The 21112-nt window shown below is 40.1% G+C and overlaps 2 protein-coding genes across 2 annotated transcripts in view; both read right to left on the bottom strand.

The window, feature by feature from the left end:
- NLE1 (notchless homolog 1) overlaps positions 1–2437 on the bottom strand; it is a 10503-nt gene extending 8066 nt beyond the window's left edge. The window contains exon 1 of the mRNA XM_019471774.1: positions 2417–2437. Coding sequence (XP_019327319.1) covers positions 2417–2437 — 21 coding nt within the window. The remainder of the gene's footprint in view (positions 1–2416) is intronic.
- The window catches only part of AKAP10 (A-kinase anchoring protein 10), a 34549-nt gene continuing 14499 nt past the window's right edge, over positions 1063–21112 (bottom strand). The window contains exons 2-15 of the mRNA XM_009278333.2: positions 17377–17424; positions 14894–15076; positions 14017–14571; positions 12444–12542; positions 11907–11991; positions 11419–11542; positions 10397–10533; positions 9160–9304; positions 8228–8401; positions 5917–6026; positions 4951–5033; positions 4330–4382; positions 3595–3690; positions 1063–2487 (exon numbers count right to left, since the gene is read on the bottom strand). Of these exons, the coding sequence (XP_009276608.1) occupies positions 2482–2487; positions 3595–3690; positions 4330–4382; positions 4951–5033; positions 5917–6026; positions 8228–8401; positions 9160–9304; positions 10397–10533; positions 11419–11542; positions 11907–11991; positions 12444–12542; positions 14017–14571; positions 14894–15076; positions 17377–17424 (1898 nt within the window). The 3' untranslated portion in view covers positions 1063–2481. The remainder of the gene's footprint in view (positions 2488–3594; positions 3691–4329; positions 4383–4950; positions 5034–5916; positions 6027–8227; positions 8402–9159; positions 9305–10396; positions 10534–11418; positions 11543–11906; positions 11992–12443; positions 12543–14016; positions 14572–14893; positions 15077–17376; positions 17425–21112) is intronic.

The following is a 21112-nucleotide window of genomic DNA, read 5'->3' as shown; positions in this document are numbered from 1 at the left end:
GGGGGTCGGGGGCCGCGCCGGGGCATTTTCCGTGTGACCACAAAGGTGCCTTTTATTGCGTTTCTAAAATAGAAGGCAGGAAAACCTGGAAAAATTATCCCAAATATCCCATTCCAATAAAGAACTAAGCCAACGCCGCAGCCATTCCCCGCAGAGGGAAGGGCTGGGGCTGTGATCAAACGTGGTTTATTCACCCCCAATTTATTTATTGGGCTGGACAGGAGGCAGGGAGATCCTGCGCTAAGATATCCATAATCCTGCAGACCAACGCTCCATCAAATCTAAGCACCGCTTACGGACCGAAGAGGAAAAACTGGCAAATCAACCACCACGCCTTGCTTTACCCATCGGCCACCACCCGAGCAAAGCAGCTTTGAGAAGTTGCCCCGAGCAGGCGCTTGGCCAGCCCGCAGCAGCCCCTGGCACGCTACCTTCCCCTTGAAGCGCAGGGAGAGGCCCCGCAAATGAGGCAGAGCCCTGGCTGTGATTTCTCCCTTCTTTTTTTGATGGATGTTATTCTGACCAGTCTCCAGGAGCTGCAGGACTACAGCTGTCTGCTACTGAGCCCACTCAAGGTAAGCTGAGCCTCCAGCCCAGGCAGCACAGCAGCTGAAGGAAACACAGCCCTGAGCAATATTTGTACCCAAACCTGTGGCCTCTAGTCTCTAAACATGCTCAGCTGCTTCGTTTGGATCCTGCCAAGGTGGAAAAAATGAGTGTTGCATGCAGAACAGGTGAGGGTTTAGCCTTCCCACATAGAAGAGGATTCAGGTGTGCGTGCGTAGTTCAATACCGTGCTACAGGACCAAGCCCTGCCCCTTCTGCCTGTTTCCTAGCCCAACTGCTGACATGTCCTGTGATTAAACCACCTTATTTAGTATTTAGATAGAAGTTATTCTTATTTTACCACACTGCCATTAACATCAGCCATTAAATATTAAGAAATGTAATACCAAGGACAAACTGTTCAGGGGTTTGTTTCTTTTATAAACCCCCAAGACTCACATTAAAAAAAAAAAAACCACCAAACGTAAAGTCAAATCCCATCAAAACAGAAAATTGACACAAATTTTAATATTTATATATTTTAAATCAAAACACAATTAAATATAGTATGTTTTAAGTACATGAATACTTGGGCATGAGAGAAATAAGAGGTGGTACATAGTACCAAAAACCTATACACAGCCTTTTTTGCTTTTTTATAGACAATAGTGTGTCTCTATACAATCGAATATTGCAACAGAATAATACTTGCTAGTCAATCAAGATATTCTGAACATTGGAGATGATTCGAGTTCTTTGCAAAGTGATTTTTTTGCAAAAGTTTGAGGAAAAAAGCAATCATAAAACAAAAAACCCAAAATAGAAGTGTTGTATATTAAAATGCAGCGATAACATAACTGTGAGACACTGAGTATTTTTGATACCCTGGAAAATCAATTCACTGGAAAAAAGATAGAGGTGCTGTGTAACACAGTGGCTTTTTTTACTTAAACTAAAGGTTTTGCAAGTTGCAAGTGTTGACCATGTCAGGGAGAAGGCCAGAGGTCATTAAAAATTGTTTTTCTTCGTAAACCAAACATCTGGAATTAGGTACTATGTTGGTTGGAGGACAACAAGCTATGGAGAATGGCAGCAATTACTGTTTTTCTTGCTTGTGGGATGTAGAGGAAAGAAAATGGAGCAGTCTACAGGGTACAATCTCCTCAAAACGTGGGCTGCATTCGGAGCCGTGGCTCGGGAGCAGAGGGTGGCACAAGTGCAAGATTGGCTTTCGAGTCTGCTCTGTGTTGGAAGCAGGGGTTTGTGTATGCAGGTGTAAGAGCTCGACAAGGAGGAGTTACACTGTCCAGGCTTCGCTCCTGATCATTCTACGCTGCCTTTGAAGTTAATGTAGTTATGAAGTAAAATACATTTATCTTACAGTTGAATACGCATCTATTTCAAGTAAGGAAAAAATAAAACTTAGAACTTTTTAGGTCATTCACTGCCAATGAATTCACCCTTTCGGGTTCACTTCTCCAATGGCCAATGTCGGGGACACGCCCCACGGCCTTTCCAATTACGTGTTTAAAAATTACAAGTAGTAGAACTAGAAACTACAGCAAAACCTTCCCCTCTGTTGTGGCTTGTGTCCCATTCCAGATATTTTGCTTAAAAGTCTTTTTGAGACAGGGTCAAGTATTTGTGAAGTTGATCACAGTTTCTCAGTGACACATTGGTAAACTGCGTCTTCATCTCTTTAAAAACCATCATTATTGTGAATGCCACATACAACAGGAAAAAGTGTTTCTTCACGCTCTACAGTGGAGGTACAGGATTGCTTCTTTTTAATTCTTCCTTATAAACGAGGGAGATTTTGGCGGTTGGAGTAACAGTGCTTTGTTTTTATTGGCTGTGTTAGAGAATCCACCAAAAGGGAAAGTTCACTCATTCTCGAAGTGGAAAACCAGATTTCCTGTTCTGGCGTTTCTAAAATCATAGCTGGAAAAGGAAGAACAGGGTTAGAGTTCATTTTACCCTAAAACATACAAGGCAATCGCTCAACAGAAAGACATTTTGTGTGTAAAAATGTTGAAGCCAGGTATGCTTATGCATTTGGGAGAGGGGGAAAAAAAAAAACCCTAATCCCACAACACACTCAACCTTCTGATTACTGTAACCATACTTGCTTAATTGAATCCAGAGCATCTGCAGCCACTCGATATTTCTAAACACTGTGCTGAGAAACCTTTTCATCTAGCCAGACTGGAATTATATCATTTGCAGCCAAGCTATTAAGTGAAATCATTATACAAGTCATTTAAATATAACTGTTCTATTAAAAAAAACCCCAGTCACATAGTGATATTATGGATCCATCCATTCAGGTCTAATAACTGGGCTTTGGCACGTGTTTACCTTCAATAATTAAAAAATGTGCAAGTTAATTTTAAAATAGTCAGATGCCTGAAAGCCAGAAGCACCAGATATTAACTTGGTAAACTGCTATCATCATTATTTCACAAAATTTAACTGTTGCATCAGAACTGGGTGGTTTTGTTTTGTTTAGAACAGAGAACATGTGGACTTGTACAACCACAAAGTGGCTAAACAACAACATACAACACGAAACCACTACCCCGTGGACAGGGCTACTGTGTCTTTTTTTAAAGTGTAGACACAGCACCGCGTAAATTAGTGCGCCCAACAAGACAACCTTCCAGCTGCTGAGTTTCACTGACACTTTAGGCAAATATACCAGTATTCATTAACATGAAACAGCAAGTGTGAACTCAAATAAGGAATTACAGTATTGATCCTGCAACATAAATCTCCCTTTTAACTAATAAGGCAGTTTGTAAAGGCTCAAAACGAAGACAATTTTAACGCTTGCACAAGAGAACCACTACAGGTGTCTGTTAAGAAATTCCTACAACATCATACGTAGGCTGAAACGCTTCCAACCTTTGTTTCTTCAGATCATGCTATGCTACTTTGAACATTTACCAACGTGGGTTTCAGATGCACTAGGAAGGCAAGCTAGAGCTCTGCTCCTCCCACAGTCTGGCTTAAGTCAGATGAAGACAGGCAGCCTTTCCACCCCCTTACCTTCGTAACCTTCTCCGAAGGCTGTTCACACTGCGCCTGCTGCATAACGTCATTGACTATCATCTTTGCTATCCTCCAAGCCATCTCTTCTTGAGCCTGCCATAGAAAAAACATCCCAAAATACAGATAGCTTCAAGTTCTTAAAATAAAAATACAGTCCTCTCGGCATAATTCACATGCTCCACCTTGGAGCCGCGGTTAACCTTCACAACTCAGTGACTTGTAGCAAACGTATCCTCCCTTGATAGAAAGGCACCTGGTTTCCAAGTACAGCATTAACTTCCATTATCGTGAATATTTATGGCTGGATGCAATTTCCAAGGGAGTTAGTGAAGTTTTTAGACATATCTGTTGGGGACTTGTGCAAGCCCCTCCGAGAGGGAAAAATGCAGCCTGTAATCCATACACAGCGGTCACTTCACAGTAAAAAACAAAGAACAGCAGCACCTCCACTCCTAGTTGTAGATATATCTTTTAACACCACAGTAAGAAAAACCTTGACTGCAAGCACACAGTTAACCACTACATTAGTTAAACCAGCAAGCACTGGCAAAAATGAAACTAGTTTCACACATGCACGCAATCAAATTATATTTAGCACACGGAGTCTGACAGTTCTTACTGGTGCATCAGAAAGATACTCAGAGAAACAGCCAGGAATAAGAACTTCAATACTTCATTTCCCTAATCTACACTGTAAAGTCAGTCACAAGGACAACATAAAAGACGACACACCTCATCTGTGTTTCCTTGAACCCATTTCTTCATTGCTTGTGAAAACATGGACCCTAGTTGAGATAAAAAACAGCAAAGTAAGGTATATTAGCAAACTGTGGCACACCTCTATAAAAGCTAACTCCTTCCATCCTTCTGAAGGGTTTGCACTGCTGGCGTTGAGAGAAAGACAAGGGATTACGTGGAGCCATGGTTCATAAGACACTGAGCCCGAACCACTCCTCTTTACTAGAGCTGAAAAGCAGCATTAACAGCAGATCCCAAACTGGGTGGGAAGCATGTGGAAAGCCGAAGTTCTTTTTCATCTCGAGACCAAATCTTTGAAGGTTTGATCATCAGCTCAGCTGCTAGCGGCTTTCATCCCTGCCAGGTTCCATTGACAGCTCCAACTCCCACAGGCTGCTCATACTCCCAGGAGTCCAGCTGGACCAGAAAAGCAGAATTTGGCTAGGAAACTGGGCCAGAGATTGGTTTTGCCTCAGTACAGGACTATCCCCTATGCGTCTCTATTTGCCTTAAAACAGGTCTGGAAAGAGTCAAGAATCTTGCTTATCTTGACTGCAGTAAGGAAAAGAGCAGTTCTGTAGATGTTTACAGAAAGGGAGAGAGAGGAAAACAAACCTTTTGATTTTTTGACATCAGGCTCTGGTTCAGATTCTCTGATAAACTGTCCCAGGTCACTGACTCGTCCAAACGACATCTTCCTGAAGAGGGAAGGAGTAAAAGAACCACACAAGTTACCAAGAGGACTTTGGCATTATGGGCAGCTACCAGCCAGAAAAACAAAAAAGTCACCACAATAAAGACGCTAGTGTCAGAAAACTGACATTTTACCAATCACCACCTTTTCCACCTAAAACTGATACACTGGGAAAAACCTCCCACTCTTCTCACGTATCTGAATTCGAAGTTCATCTTAAAAATTCTTCTAGAAACTAGAAGTAGGCAAATGCTTCAATGACTCAATCATGTAATATCAACAGGCAGTGCTAGCAAGTGCTCTACACTATCACAAAAACATGGCATTAGGGGGAAGACAGTTCACAGTACCTAAAAGGACAGAAGACTGGTATGCAATAGAAAAGCAAGGTAGCTATAGAAACATAGAATTTCTGTATGAGATCCACAGAGCAAAGAGCTTTATAAAAAGAGCAACTTAAGAAACAGAATAGCAGCTGTGCAATCTGCTAAAGAAATTAAGTATAAGCCCTTCTCTACCATGGGGGTAGGGACAAATCAAAGTTGCACATTACAATATCAAAGGCGCCTGAGCTTACTCTTTTCTGTTCCAACCCCAAATAGGAACTACTTAGCTGTATTTTGGAGTCAAAGAGGACTAATAACTAGGAGAGAGAAAAACCAATTGGAAATATTTTTCTGGCTGCCATTCTGGTCAGAGAAACATTCACTATGACATTGGTGTTAAATCACACTATTGAAATAAATTTACTTTCAAATATTAAGCCATGTACTAAGATTGCAACATCTTGCATTTATGCGTACTGTCCATGCAGGAGGACACAGCAAAAATGAAACAGAGGTGAAACACACAACTAGAAGGAATGAGATACACTGAATGAACCTTACCCTGCATATGTTCGTTGATATAAAGATTCTGGATCCAGACTTGCAGCATCTACAATTATTGCTTCATCAAAATTTTTCAGGATTTTAACATTAGCCTTTTTGACATTGGACTACAAATAAAAATTCTAAGTATTAGTGCCCAATGCAGACAACTAATAGCTTCTTAACAAAACTGCTATTTTAGTGCTTTTACTCTTAGATAAACCTCCATAAAGTCTCCAAGCAAGCATAAAAGAATTAGAGAGCATCTACACAGCGATGAATTCCTAACTCAGTATGACATTGTTTTTAAACAGAGGATGATAAAGTTATATGAACAGAGCCAGAGACACGATGTACAGGTCAGCATACGTATGGGTAACGACTGCTGTCTAAGCATTATCAACTGAACAGATCTGTGTGCACATGCAAATTATTTGTTTGTGAGTACATAACACTGAACTACCTCAAAAGCTGCAGCAGCTTCACTCATCCCTCTCATGCACTTGGCAAGCAATTCCCAAACACACTATGCTTCCCACATACACAGAGAACAAACATTTATCTTTTGGCCTGGAATATTTATGTAAGATTATGAAAAAAGCCAAGGAAACATCAGAGCAACAGCAGGGAGAGCACAAATGCACAGCAATCTATTAGCACCTTAACACAGAACAGAAACATTTATGGCAGCTGCCTTGCAAACTCCTTTCCTGCTCCTCTGCGTAAGCGCTGTTCTTTATGCAAAAATATGCAGAGACCCAGTGATTCTCCTATTCAGATAAGCAGGAATGCACACCACAAAATATGGCACTTCATTTCCTAAATTGTCCAAGCAAGCCAATTATCAGCAGTTTCTCCTGCTCAGACTATCAGGCAGCAGGATATTTCAAGATGGTCAGAACAGATTTTATTCCCCACTTTGCAGCTAGGCAGGAATATTCCCTCCTTGCAAATCGGGAGGTTTAAAAATATTACAAGCAGGTAGTACAGCTTCCAAGTTGCTTGAAACACAGTACATCAGTAATGTTGGTCTAGATACTGGACTTAAAACCCATGGTAGCACTGCAGTATTCAATAAAAGCAATTCAGCAAAAGCAGTTCCAGCTTAGCTTTTCTGCTCTCAGCTGGGCTTGCAGTTTGCAAGCTGACCTGGTTACAGATAAGCTAGAATCTGCTTATCCTCTCTTCTTTCACATCTGAATTAAGCAAAGCTAGACTTTTTGGAACAGACAACTCTTGGTTAAAAACACATCTCTGACATTACTGGGATGGTTTCAGAGTGTAGCGAGCTCCACTGCCTGTTTGTGAGGCTAGGCCCACATGGGAACACAGCTCTCAAAGCAGCACCACAAAAGGCAGTAAAAAAAAAAGATGCTGGCCCGCAACCAGGGCACCATGCAAAGCAAATACACAGCGGACATTTCTCAATGACTTTGGAAGGGTAACAGAGCCGAAGGAGCCCAGTTGCATTCTTGTTTCTGCACAGTACAGCAAAGAAGCAGCCACATAGCTCTAATCATGCTTAACGAACAATCAGAACGCCTCACCCAGCAATGGACTTTTTTTATGCCCAGCTTTACATCAAACTATATACATGCAAACAAAATGCAGGTATCGTCCCCCAGCTCAGAGCATCTCGGTGGTAATATAGTAAAGTGCCAGAGCTCTCTTTTGGAAAGGTCAGGAGTCTGGCCATTTTCTATCAGACCAGCACGACTAGCTAGCTTGAGGACGATAGTAGGGAAAAGTCTGCTGAGACAAACTAGCGAATGCCACCTGGTCAGATATTAACTGTCATTGCTCTATGCGTGAGTAGATAGACACCTTAAACCCTAGAACTGAGTGGACTCTTCAGGACAGAAGATCTGGCACTTTAATAGAACTGAGCACACAAAACTTGCGTATTTATATTTAAATTCCATAGCATATTCACGAGTGTCAATTTTTTTCCTGAAGTTATAACTATGGTATTGATAAAAAAGTGTTACTTCTGGTAAAAAGCATTCTTAAATGTTACGGCACTATGAAACAAAATAATATGCAGTGAATATTAACAGCTTACTAAAAACATAACTTTGATGCAAAGAACTAAAAGCAGTACAAGACTTTGGGTACAACAAATACGATAGATACCCCTCCATGTCAATACTGTTTGAACTTAACAGCAGGTAGACTAACCACGTCCTAATGTAACACAGGCTTTAATGTTAAAGTGGAGTGGGAAGCCTCAAATTACAAGATGTTTCCTTACAGAGTAGGAACTTTGGTATTGATACAGAAAAGTGATTGCAGCATTTCCTGTAACAGAATCAAACCAAGAAACTCATACCTGGGAGACAGAGCCATCCGGGCCCCCTAGAGAATCGCTATCAGGAGAGCTACCGGGGCCATGAATACTCAGTGCAATATTCCCTCCTGGAAATTCATCTCCTCGTACTGAATGGATGAGATCATTCAAGTATTTGTAGTAAAGGTTGCTGGACAAGAAACCAGGTAAAAAAACCTGAGAGACAGAAGAAGGAGTCCTCTTTAATCAAGGCTGGTCTGCACAATTACTGTAGATCTTTTGTAGAACAGAAGGGACACACAAACACCTCAGTCCTTGTGTAGATGGTACACAAGGAAAAGTGTCCACACACGGAATTATTCTGGATTACCGATTGCACTGCTTTAAATTTGAATCCTACTGCAAAATGAACACAAATAACTGCATATTAACCAAATCCTCCAGTAAATGGAACTGGACTTCAGATTTTTTTTTCCCCCCTCTAGAAAATAACTGTAAGCCTATTGGGTTGTCAGGCTTCTGCTATGCTGTTCAAAAATCATCAGCAGCTCCAGAATCAAATCATTAATCTCTAGTATCCAGGTATCCCAGAGTTACATTATTAGCCACACCACTGGTATTAGACTTGCAAACAACTGCTACTAGCAGGAAGGAAAATTTTCTAAAGATATAAAATAAGCTGTTGATAGCAATTCACATGGGAGGAAATTCTGCTACTTCCATTAAAATGCAATAATTGCCCAAGACAAACATTTCACAGAGAATTAACAGAAGCCAGTGGGTGGTATCTTTCCAAATCAGGCTGGGGAAAATAGTCCAGCAAATGTTACAAAAGCTGTTTATTATCCAGGTGAACAGGAAGTCAGTAAAAGAACAAGACAATTCAGAGATGCTGAAGGGGACACTTGACGCGCTGCAGAATCTCCACATCATCTTTACTAACTGTCAAAACCGTTCTGAAGAAGGTATCTCACCGTCTCCATGGTAGTCCACGCCTGCCGTAAGGGAGTAGTGAAACAGTTAGGGAGAGGACCACCTTCCCTGCAGATGTTGGATTCAATCTCTAACCTCACCGAGTCATCAAACCCAAGAGGATGCGTGGCTTGAAGGGAGAAGTACCTGCAGCACCGGACAGGGGGAGAAGACAACACAAGAGGATTTGCAAAACTTTGCAGGTGGTTAGTACCCACCCTTTCCACCGAAACCCATTAATCATGCTGCAGCCACTAGATGGTGCTGGCTTCAAAAACGTATGTACCACTGATCTTCACTAAGCACGGGGGGGGGGAGAATCCCCCAATTCACAGAAATATTTTTGATAAAGCCCTGCCCTGAAGGTACAGATAAAAGAAACAGAGCACTATGTGACTACTGACAAGCAGAATCTTACACACACAGCTATGTAGCAGGGAAGCAGGAATCACCCGGAACTCTGAAGCAGCATTTGCTCTACTAATCGCATCATTGAAAACTGAGTTTGTGGATGAAGTGGGGGGATGACCGATAAAAGTCAGAGCGATTTGTTTGCTTCCTCTCCAATTATTATTTCCTATGAGGGTAACAACTGACCAAGCTTGTGGCAATGAGTCTCACACTTAAGAACAAACTTTTTCTGGAAGCAGTTTCGATGTCTGTCTTCCAGTTGCATTATTGCTAAGGTGAAGCACAAAATAAAGGAAAAAAGTGACACTAGTGAGAGGAAAGTCTGATATTAAAAGGCAACTGGTCTCTTCCTTAAAAAATGGAAAATATTTTGAAATACTAAGAACAAGCACTATGTGGCTTTTACTATGTGTGTGAACAGCTCCTACAGCCTACTTTAAATGGATAACTATCTGAACCTTAAGGTTTTTCTACAGTGATGCATCTGCTATTAGGTTTAAATCCTTTACATTTTCAAATGGCAACCAATTGGCTTTGATATTTCATGACCAAACATTAACTCAAGCAATCAAGTCCTGAAAATTCTGAATTGCTTTTAAGAATGGAGTCTTTCTAAGGATTTTCTCCTCATCTATAAAGAAAAATTTTAAAAGTTCTTGTGTGCATACACATCAAAGGCCACCTTAATAAAATTCATTTCAGCGTAACAGTTTGAAAATGAAACTGCAGTTTCATTTTAAAATGAAAAGTTCCTTTTGCACAGTGGAACACAAAACTACAAGCACAAAATTAGAGCTTCAGAAACAAATAATTGTTGAACTCCCTCACTTGTCATATAAAATCATGGCATCATTCTGTGCTTCTTGCCCATCATACTGGCCTTTTTTGGCAGCAAGTTGAGACTGGAAGTTATCTGCTGCCAACCAGAACTGCAATACGTTAACTGCATCTTCCTTCTCCATGTACTGGAAGGGAAATTAAAAAAAAGAAGAAATTAAAGAAGTTTTAGCAAGTAACTTTTAATAGACAAACCTGCTCCTTCCCATTTAAAACAAGAAACATAGTCCATATATTAATGATGCAAAATTGTCACCAGGGCATATAAATATTCTGAATTTTCAGTAGAAGTGTTGCAGACAGATTTAGTTTGTTAAAAAAAGGAAAAAAAGAACTTGCAACATTTCTTTTCTGTACTGATTTTCACATTTAGTTTCCAAACAACTATTTATTTGTATCATACTAAAGACAGAGGAAACACTATTTTCATGCTATGCTTAGCTTACATTGAACTCAGCATGTCTCAGCTTCCCAGCTTGCTCTTTCAAACACCATTGGCTTGTCAGACTATCAGGACAAGTATTTTACTAGTAAAATGATGTAAAAAGTATGTTACTAGTAACAGATGATTCCCTAAAGGTATAGGACCCCGCAACTGTAAAATCATACATTTAACCTACCACATTCCAATCTGGTCTCCTCTCTACGCAAAGCTAGTGAATTATTTGTTATCTGTAAGAATGCTTAAGGCTTTCGAAGTCACTACTTCATTTGGCAGGATTAAGACGACTACATCAAAGCTTCTACAAAGCAGAGAGACACTTAGAAGCGCTCACTAACTGGAGAAGATATGCACGAATACTCATTCTACAGTACAGTGTACAGGTTCGAACATTTGAAATATTTCTACACATGGGCAGGAAACCATTTAATGCATTTTCTCCCAGAAAAAGATACACCTCATCTTTTTTATTATATTTGAGGTGTCTTTATCAGAGCCATCAGGGGATGAATAGTTTTTTTCCATTTGATAGAAAGGAATAAAAAAAGCAAACCTAAAACCTAATACTCACCTCAGAGAAATAGAATAGGGCTGATTCACAGAAAAGTATGTCAGCCAGATAAACAGTCCCGCTAGTCAGCACCTCGATCTGATATTTGCAGAAATGATGACTTCGCAAAAATTCACTAAAGTGCCTGCACACAGATAGAATAACAATAGTTATTAAGGGTCAAAAACATTCAAAGCACCTTATGAATCAATTACTTCTTGCCCCAGAAGTCTTACACTTTTAGTTGGATAGAAGCAAAACAAGCAAGAAACAGCGCAGGTTTACAAATGACACGAGAAGGATATAAAGAAAGTAATAAGAGCATGCATGTACAACTTCAGCAAGCGATCACAAGAATGGATTTGGAGGAAAAGATCCGAGCAGTTTCAAATACAGAAGACTGCCCAAAAACGTGATTATATGGTTATACCTCCACAAACATTTTTAACAGAACCACCTTTTGCAAAAGGACAACAGACACAAGAAGCCAAACCATTCAAGCAACTTACTCTTGTTCCATTGCATTAAACACTATTGACTGTGCTGTAACAAAACAGTTAGGATCCACTTGTCCATCTTCCCCACAAATCTTTGCTGCAAAGAAAGACCAGGTTAATTTTAACGTGCATTTGGCTGACCGAGCTGAAAGACATGAGTGATGACTAGTTAATGAAAAATTGCAGTTCAAATCCCCTAGAATCAGCTGGTTCTGACTGTGCAAAAAGAGCTTTTAAAGTACTGCGGATAGCCAAATGATAATATTACAGCTAAAGTATTTGATTGAGACTCAAATCTGGATTCCCTCCATAACCACCAGGAATTCTTTCACTAATTTAAGCAAAGTCTCTGAAAGTTCTTCTGGGGATATCGCACAGCACTACCGAAAGGTCAGATCCACCGATACTTGTAATGTGATCTACTATCTTTTTTCCACTTGCTTTTAAATTCATAAAAATAAAAAGAAATATGAGTGTGTGTGGTATTAAGGATACATTTTTATGGGGAAGGAAGAAGCTCTGAAATGAGTAGGCAGCATACATTCTTACCAACTATGTCATTTCTCATTGCTTCTGTAATAGGTATTGGTTTAGCAGCATCTGGAGAAATATATTTGGTAAAAGTACTAACTGCATCCCGTTCTATACCTACAAGGAAGAAATACAGAATCAAACTTTGAATTCCCTGGCATAGGTCTAAAACGAGGAGCGAGTAACAAATGTCTGCTCTTCAGAAAAGCAAGTATCTAATTGTCAGCGACAAGTTTCCTTCCCATGAAGCTTTCAGTCCACCACTTGATACTTCGCTACTGACAAGCTACAGCGACTGTGTTATCTCTACCCAGGTCACAATAAGCCCAGCATGGACTGACTAGTGAGATGGAATAAAGCAACGTAGCTCTGAATTCCCTACCACCAGACAAGACAGCACCCTCTTCCTCAGCTGCACACCTTAGTCCCAGAAGTAACGCCTTTGCGGCAAGAACTGCAGTGAAGTTCCCAATTTCTAGCTCTCATCACAGAGAATATGAAACACTTGCATTATAAAGGAATTAAAAAAATACATCTTAAAATGGAATGCCTCAGAACAAGATGTACGCTTTACATGTCATCTTTCAAGAGAGCTGGGACACTGCTCTGGAAGAGAGAAAAAAATTATACTCCAGACTTTTCAGATTTCTCAAAAAGGACCTAGTCCCTTCAAATTCTTTTCAGACGTCAGAAAGCAGAGGTGCTTTTCATGACTAAAGTATCATCGTGTTTGTTTAAGATACTTTGGGGCTGAGGTTATGTATTGTGGAGGTACATGATAAGTAACTATGAGAAAGACAAACAGCAAGAGAAAGGGATGCAACATAAGGAAACAGTTGGGCAAACAAAAGGAACCAATATGAAGAAAGGAGTGTTTCCTTTGTCTGTAGACTTGCACAAATGAGGGAGGACTGAGTAGATGCAAAGTAGAGAAACAGGTTACTGCGCATGTAGCTTACTACCAAAAGTAAATATTTTAATTTCATCCTTACTTCCAGTAGCCTCTGAAGAGGTGGATTCCAAATGAGAACAAATCAGTTACAAGGGGAGGAACTCTATCAAATAAATCCAAGAACAAAAACAGTACGTTCCACACAAAAATCTCTACAAGTCTCTTGCAACCATTACTTATGTCATTTTATGTGATACAGGATATTTACCTTCCATGGAAAGTTAATTATCAATTCTCAACCCCATCATCCATATTTTCTGCAATTCTTTTAAGCTGAGGGTGGGATGGGTGAGGGAAGAACGGGACATTGCAATGTTCGTCTTCGTTTCTTAATATTACACATGTAGGAACAGAAGTAACCTAAGCTTATTAGAGTACATAATGATTTTGAAGTCTCTTCAGCAGCATATTTATTTTTAAACAACCAGACAGCCAAACAATACATAGCTCAAATTGACCATTAGCTTATACAGCAAGTTAACATTACTGATATACAAAATTATTTTCCTCCACGCAACATCACATCATGCTTACTGAGAACACGTGAGAACCGAGGGAGCTCACCGTACAAAGCAAGCAGCAGCTAGTATGTTCCCCATCTCCCCACCATTTTAAAGAAAGGGAACACATGGCACTTACTTTTCATTAGTTTTCCTGACAAGTCTCTTAGTGCAGAGGAGGGGCTGTTTCTATTTGATACTGTAAGCTTGGAAGATTCTTGCTGATCAGCTGGAACAGAATGGGTCCCTGCCTCAGATTTTCTTAGACAAAGAACACTGGTATTATCACTCTCCTGTCCCGAGAGCATGTGGTTCTGGCTGTTGCTAGTTCTGTCGTTCTTGTCCGAAGCCACTGGCTTGGTCCTGAGCAGACAGACCATGCTAGAATCCTCCAGTCTCTCCTCAAGCAATCCAGTTGGAGAAGATGACGCAATTTCCTGCTGTTTCAAGGGTGACACTGGCTCTGCCAACGAACTCTGCTTAACTGTGTTCAGGCTATGTGCTCTTATACGGGACCATGTTGTGGAGTGGAAGCTTTCAGCCTCTAACCAAAACTTAACCAAGTGTTCCATTCTGCGTAGTTCCATAAACTGGATAAAATAAGGGAGGGCTACATTGTCCTGCAGAACTTGTTCAAGGGTCTTTGAAAGGCTTGATTTGGTCTCTTGAGCCTGATAGTTCAGACACGATCTGCCTAAAGAAAAATATCAAGGGAATGACTCCATATTGTACTACAGACATGGGTATTTGATACAAAAATGTCCTGCAATGCAACTGGTGAAGAGACAATTCCAACATAATGGTGCTACACAAAGTAAAGGAACCTCTTTTAACAAACAAATGTACTGTCCCCATTCAAAACCTTTCTAGGGTAACACAGATGCTATTGTAACAGCAGCCAAACTTGTTAATTACCTAATCTACTTGCCTGAAAACCAAAGGATGGTGAGCATACCAGTAATATACATAGAATAAAAAGACACGTTGACATTATTATAGAGCTGGTGAAGCCTTACCTAAGTCTCCAAAATGAGCAGCTTCCATGTGACTTGGCTGCTTCTTAAGGGCAGCTGTCCGACTGCTAGAAAAAGAGTCCATGTTGGCAGAGATGGCATTAATTGCCACATGGCTTGGTCCTGCAGCCTCCAGCAAGGCATGATTTCTAGTGCTTCTTTGAGGGGAATGTACTGGTATTGGAGCTGGAATCAAGACAGGAATGATTAAGAGACAAGGAACCCAAGACCTCTTCTAAGCAGTATCCAATGCTAAGCACCCCAAGATACACCAGAGAGTTTGCAAGAGTCAATCTTATTAAAAACCTCATTGTACCACTGCGTGTCATCTTTGATCAAGAGTCTGATAAGAGTAAAGACCACAGAAATAAACAAGTTTTATTATAGCAGGAATAAACTGACTTCCAATAGGTCACTGGTACCCACCCACCTATACTTTCCTTATTCAGTAGCTAATCAAAAGACACCAAGTCCAAGTTTACACGTGAAATATTATTCCTGAGTCTTCCTGCTTCCTTGATAACTGCTATCGTAACAGCTTAGTCTTTGTCACCAATTTAGTTTAGTTGCAATGTTCTTGCCAATCCATTTGAAGGCTAAAATGTGTTACAAAATCCTGAACTACAAAGCTACCTGTGAGTTTTAACAAGAATATTTTTAAAAAGTATTTTCTTTGCCTCTATTTGGTTTTAAGAGAAAAAAGCAATAAGGAAATATCACTGATGAAATCCAGGTTATAAGCCTTAACTTCCTCTAGCTGTTTTAGAATACGGCTGGCTATTTGAGCCCAAAGAGAACAAAGAAGAACTTCCTCACACCAAACTCTGCCAGTGAAAAAGCCTCAACTAGTTGTTAATTGATGACCAAGCTGAAAAAACAGAACATGCTCATAGCAGTTTCAGAAGCTCTCAGGAAACTGCATTTGATTAGGATGTCATGCAAGGACATCTTACACCTCTGACTCTTAAAGCAAGTCAGGTGACACACTAGCTCAGCACACTACTTCCTAACAACGGGTTTCATCAAGGTGTCAAGCCACTTGGTTTTGATGACTTTCATGCTGCATAACTTTATTTTTATTCACAGTTTTATGACACATGATGACAGAAGTTGACAATTTCACACTTGCACGTCATGGTAACAGATACCTTAGGAGCAACGGTATAGGAGAGTTAAAATGTTTAAGCTACTGCAAAGCGTTTCTCCAGTTGCAGTGTTTGGTACCAAGACGCTGCTTGCCACCTCTTACAAAGCCTTTGGTATTTAATACCAGCAATAATGGAGAAAACACATTTTTTTCCCAGGCCAGTGGATGGCAGCCAGTTGCTTGGCTGATGACAGTAACTGGGGAAAACTTACTGGAGGCTACTCGTGTAGAACCAGAGCCACACTCCTCCTAGCAGTTTAGGCTTTTGTGAATTAGATTCAAATTTAATTTTATATTCTGAACATTTGAGGAAAAACTGTTCTGCTTAATCTAAGGATCAAACACCTGTTCCAAAACCTCCAGAAAGCACTACATCGCTAACCTAACATCATACAGATCGTGGAGTAGCTGCTTACCAAACTGGAAAGATGCTCGCTGTTCGCAGCAGCTCACAATGTGTAATACAGTAAGTTTTCAAATTTATTTTCATTTACAGGTAGCGTAACCTCTTTCAGCTAGTCATCGGAGATTGCAGTTGCACTGAAATCGTGGGGTGTGCTATTAAATGGATGCAACTTACTGTTTCTTATATTTGATTTGAAAGACAGACCACCAAGGTGAAAAAAGCCTTTAATTTTCTCTTGATATCCAGATAACACGTTAACAAGTACAGAAACAGGATTTTGTCTGAGGATATAAAAGTAAGGGATCAGATTCACACAAATTACCTCATCTCCTTTCAGTACTGCAATAAAAACTGACAGGATAAATAATCTTGTTTTCCCATGGTTTATAAACTTCCTCCCCATCAAGATTTTTTTTCCTCTCCTAACAGATTTAGCAGCAAGACTTCTGTATCACATGGAGCAGCATTAGAATAGCTATTCATTCTGACCAAGATTCAGATCTTCAGTCTCACAAGCCGCATCAGTCAAAGTTAAATCAGACACTGGCAGCCTCTTTTGCAAATTAGACACAGTTAAGCTGCATTTTCAAAACTGCAAAGTATGCTACATGTAAGCAAGAAACTTCAGAAGCAATTTGTTGCAGATAAGGAGTAACCACTATTTGCAAGGTGACTGAATTGCATGATCACTTTGAATTAAAGCTCATGTCTGACATAATTTAATAACCTTCTGTACTTACAGATTCAGCAAGATGACTAGGAAAGATTAGTTACTATAAATACTCAGAAACGGAATTAAGTTTGGGGTTTGTTTTGTTTTTAATGCATAGGTCACATCTGCGCTCAGTCCTAAGGAGCGTTAAAATAAATGGTTAAAATAAAAATGGCAAATTATATATCTGAATTTGTGGACAAAATAAACATTGGTCTTACTTTTAATTGCTTTCACATCTGTGGTCTTTTCTTGTTCTTTGCCTTTCACTGTAAAACACAAAGGAAAATGTTAATGCTATTTTGGGTGACTAATGGCATTTACCAGAGAATGGACATAAAATTCCCAACTTCAGCAAGTATCAAAGGCAGAGGTAAACTATCATTTTGTTAAAACGAATCTCTCATATTTAAATCTGCACATCTAGTAACTGACAGAGGCTTTCAAAGCTTTTGTGTTGGTTTATTTTCAAAAGCAAAACCTTATCATCTGTGAATTAAGTTTAATGAAATACAGTACGTTAAAATTAACATTGCAGAAGACACTTGCTGCCTATATGATTAAAGCAAGGCCACATTCAAGGTTACTTTAATAAATAGCATTAGCTGGAAAGAATGGGATAGATGTGTTTTAAGAGCAGGGCACTGGCAGATGCTCTCTATGAACTAGAAATCATACACCTGAAAACAACATCTCCCTCATATTTCAGGAAGAGCTGTAGCTGTCCCGCAGCCAGAGAGATGTATGTGGGACCAGCCCCATGAAGCCAGAGCCAGCCCACGCCGCCTCAGCCATGATGGATACCACAGAAATGTTCTGGAAACACACGGCAAATAGTTAATTCTCTCACAAATAATACTGCTTAACTACCATCCAGCCTATGGCCAGCAACTGATAATGGTCAAAAAAAGTTGTGATGGAAAAGCAATTTTTTTTTTTTTAAATTTTTTAAAGGAAGCTCCTAAAGGAAGCGAATTAGGAGATCTGTTTAAAACACAAATAAAGAAACCAAAGGAGTACATAAACAGGATGGCATAAGAAACAAATTAAGTGGTGATATTGAAGAGCATGATCTACTAGCAAAGCCTTCTCCAGCTGCTCCAGGCTGGGATTATTACTACAAATAGGTCATCTTTGAACACCGATCGTGGAGTCCTTCCAAACGTAACCACAAATCATAACCCGGCACAATCAAACATTTACATCACCAAACACAAGCAGATTGAAAAAAAACAACAAAAACAACCCTTCCTATTCTGACCTAAGTATTTTAAATATTTTAAAGGGAAACTTCGATCTCTGGTTACATAATTGTCCTGCACGGTGGCGGCTGCAGCACTGCCGTGCTGCCAGCCTTCGCTGCGAGAAGTAAAAACGTCACAGGTCTGCGAATTGGCAACTCAGCGTTTAAGCTAGCAGCTAGCACATTCTCTCTCTGATAGAGAGGTTTAAGCATCCGTTAAAAGAGCTGGATTCTTTTAAAACTGAACTCTTGCAGCCAGATGCAGCTGCGAGCAGTGAGAATAACCAGCTTTTACATAACTGAGGGCATGCTGATTTGCAGGAGAAAAATCACTGAAGAAAATCTGCATGTCTGAAGTAACACTGAGGTACAACGGGAACGAAGCAACCTCCATACAGTATTATGAACTCTTTATCTTTCCAAAATTATTCCAACAGTTCATTCAAACTGATTCCTAACTATCGGCAATGATTGCTGAGTTTCAAGAGAGTCCTCCGTAAGCCTATTTTCAGTTTAAATACATCTGTTCCTTCCTACCAACTACTCAGTTCCTCTCTGTCTAATTACCTACTTATTACTGGTAACACAAACTCCTGGTTCATGCTCCCAACCTCTTTATACACAGGCTTCTTTTGTCCCCATCAGCTTCAAGCAGAACAAAATTAAGAAGTAACAGCAGAGGACAAAAGAAAACTCCTATACGTGACAAGACCAAATTTTAGAGAGTGAAGTTTCACTAAAGGAATTTACTTTCACTTTCCTCAGAAAACAGATGTCACTTGGTGTCTGTGTGAAGCCAGAGAGGTAACGGCAGGACACAATGACCGAGGACTAAAAGTTTGTGAGAATTTCCAGTAGCAAACCCCATTCACAAAGCAGGAACGCATCAAACTGACGCAGGCCGGCCACGTGAGATTTGAGAATTTTAATTCACATCTTGAGATACAGAACAATGAACAAACCTGAACTGTTCACGCATGTACGTATACAAAAAGCAATATATAACTTCAGAGGTCAGCCAGCTGGTAGGACTGTGTACGTTATTTCCAAGATATCCCCACTGAATGAGCATGTAGTCGGGCCGTTTTTACCGATAACAATTTCATAATCTGCCTTCAAGCCCCCCAGCTGCTGGTCCAACTGTTATAGTTTAGTTCCTCAACCTATTATCCACCCTCAGTTTTACAGACCTTTATTTTAAGGCACTTACTAAAAGACTATTTCACTATTATTTTTGAGATTTGTCTGCATGTTTTCACTTTAAAAAATTGTTTTTGTTTTTACCCAACAACAATACTTCAACCCAAAGACACTGATGCTTTTATGTGGTTTTGGACCGCATGTGTCTAGCCTACAGAGTTTTATCATAAGCCTTAATTTGTTGCTTTTCTCCCAGCTGCAGTTTAAGATCATCTCTAAAAGCCAGTATCTAAAATGGAGACATACAAAACGGTATTATTTTATCTACATCCCAGACGAAAGCTTACTTCTCTCCTCTCCTTAACAGCGCCTCTCTTGGGCATTTAATTCTGACTGTGCTTCTCTGACCAAAGATCCTTTAATCAAAGTAACACAAACAGATACTCAATTAGCCATTTCATTACTTTCTCCCTGAGAAAGTTTTCGCCAAAGCTTACATTGTTCCTATGATTACGCATCAGGATGGAACATCAGCTCCACAATTCTCTTCATCAACAAAGCAGCAGAAGCTATTTTTGAGCAGTTTATAAGCTGTATGAAAGTTTCACTCTGCAGCTGAACATTAGTATGTAAACACCCCAAAAAGGATTATGGCACTTGCAAAACCTTCAGTGGACTTCAAGAATCTTCAGAACTACTAATACGAACAGAAGTTTAAACTCATTTCTTCCAGGATTACCGCACTAACCTCCACAAAGAGTGAAATTTTCAGTGCTGCTACTTTGGCTGAGCAAGCTTACAACAGGACTTGTCAGTCAAGAGCAAAAACATCGTCTCAGATAACGTGGTCTTTCCTCCTAACTTACAGTCTTGCCTCCCACGATGTACATTTTGGGCTTTAGTAACTGAGAAATGCTTTAGGAGAGCGTTGTATCAGCCACTGCTGGAAGAGCCATGGTCGTATCGCTTGAACTACAGCATTACGAGAGAACAGAACTACTTTCCCAAGAGGCCCTTCCTAAAAGGTGCCACTTTCAACAAAACCCACTCAAACCACATATCGTGCAGATTGAAAGCGCGCTACACCACATTTCATCACAAGCTGTAGCACAAGTGCCTTCAAAACACTGCACTCTCAAAGAACATTTAAACTATATCCATTTGTGCTACAGGAATATTATAAATATTTCAGGAGTCCCAAATCTCAAATCCTAGCTTGTGCTCCATAACATCAACAAACATATTACAAAATAAATTGTCAATGACTCCTTTAGCTTTTACGAAGAACTCAGTGCGATGAGGTCCCTTTTTCAGTCAGGGTTTTTAGCTACTGCTGTAACATACTTAGCCTATTATATTTTTACAAAACCATGTATATCAGCATCGTGAAAAAAACGCTCTGTAAACAGCTAGAGAGGCTCAAAAATTGTATGAGGCACTTCATACCAGTCCACCTAACTGCACAAGTCACCTGTTTCAGAACTGCTGAGCTATATTCCTCCCGTACAGAAGAAGGGTGGAAAGCCGTGCGAGCGCCGCAGCTAGAGCCGCTCCCAGAGCCGCCCGGGGAAGGA

This window comes from Aptenodytes forsteri, unplaced genomic scaffold (assembly GCF_000699145.1).
Source record: "Aptenodytes forsteri isolate BGI_AS27 unplaced genomic scaffold, ASM69914v1 Scaffold66, whole genome shotgun sequence".
Lineage (NCBI taxonomy): Eukaryota > Metazoa > Chordata > Aves > Sphenisciformes > Spheniscidae > Aptenodytes > Aptenodytes forsteri.
Note: the sequence above shows the minus strand (reverse complement) of the source record. Positions and strands in the feature narration are given on the sequence as shown.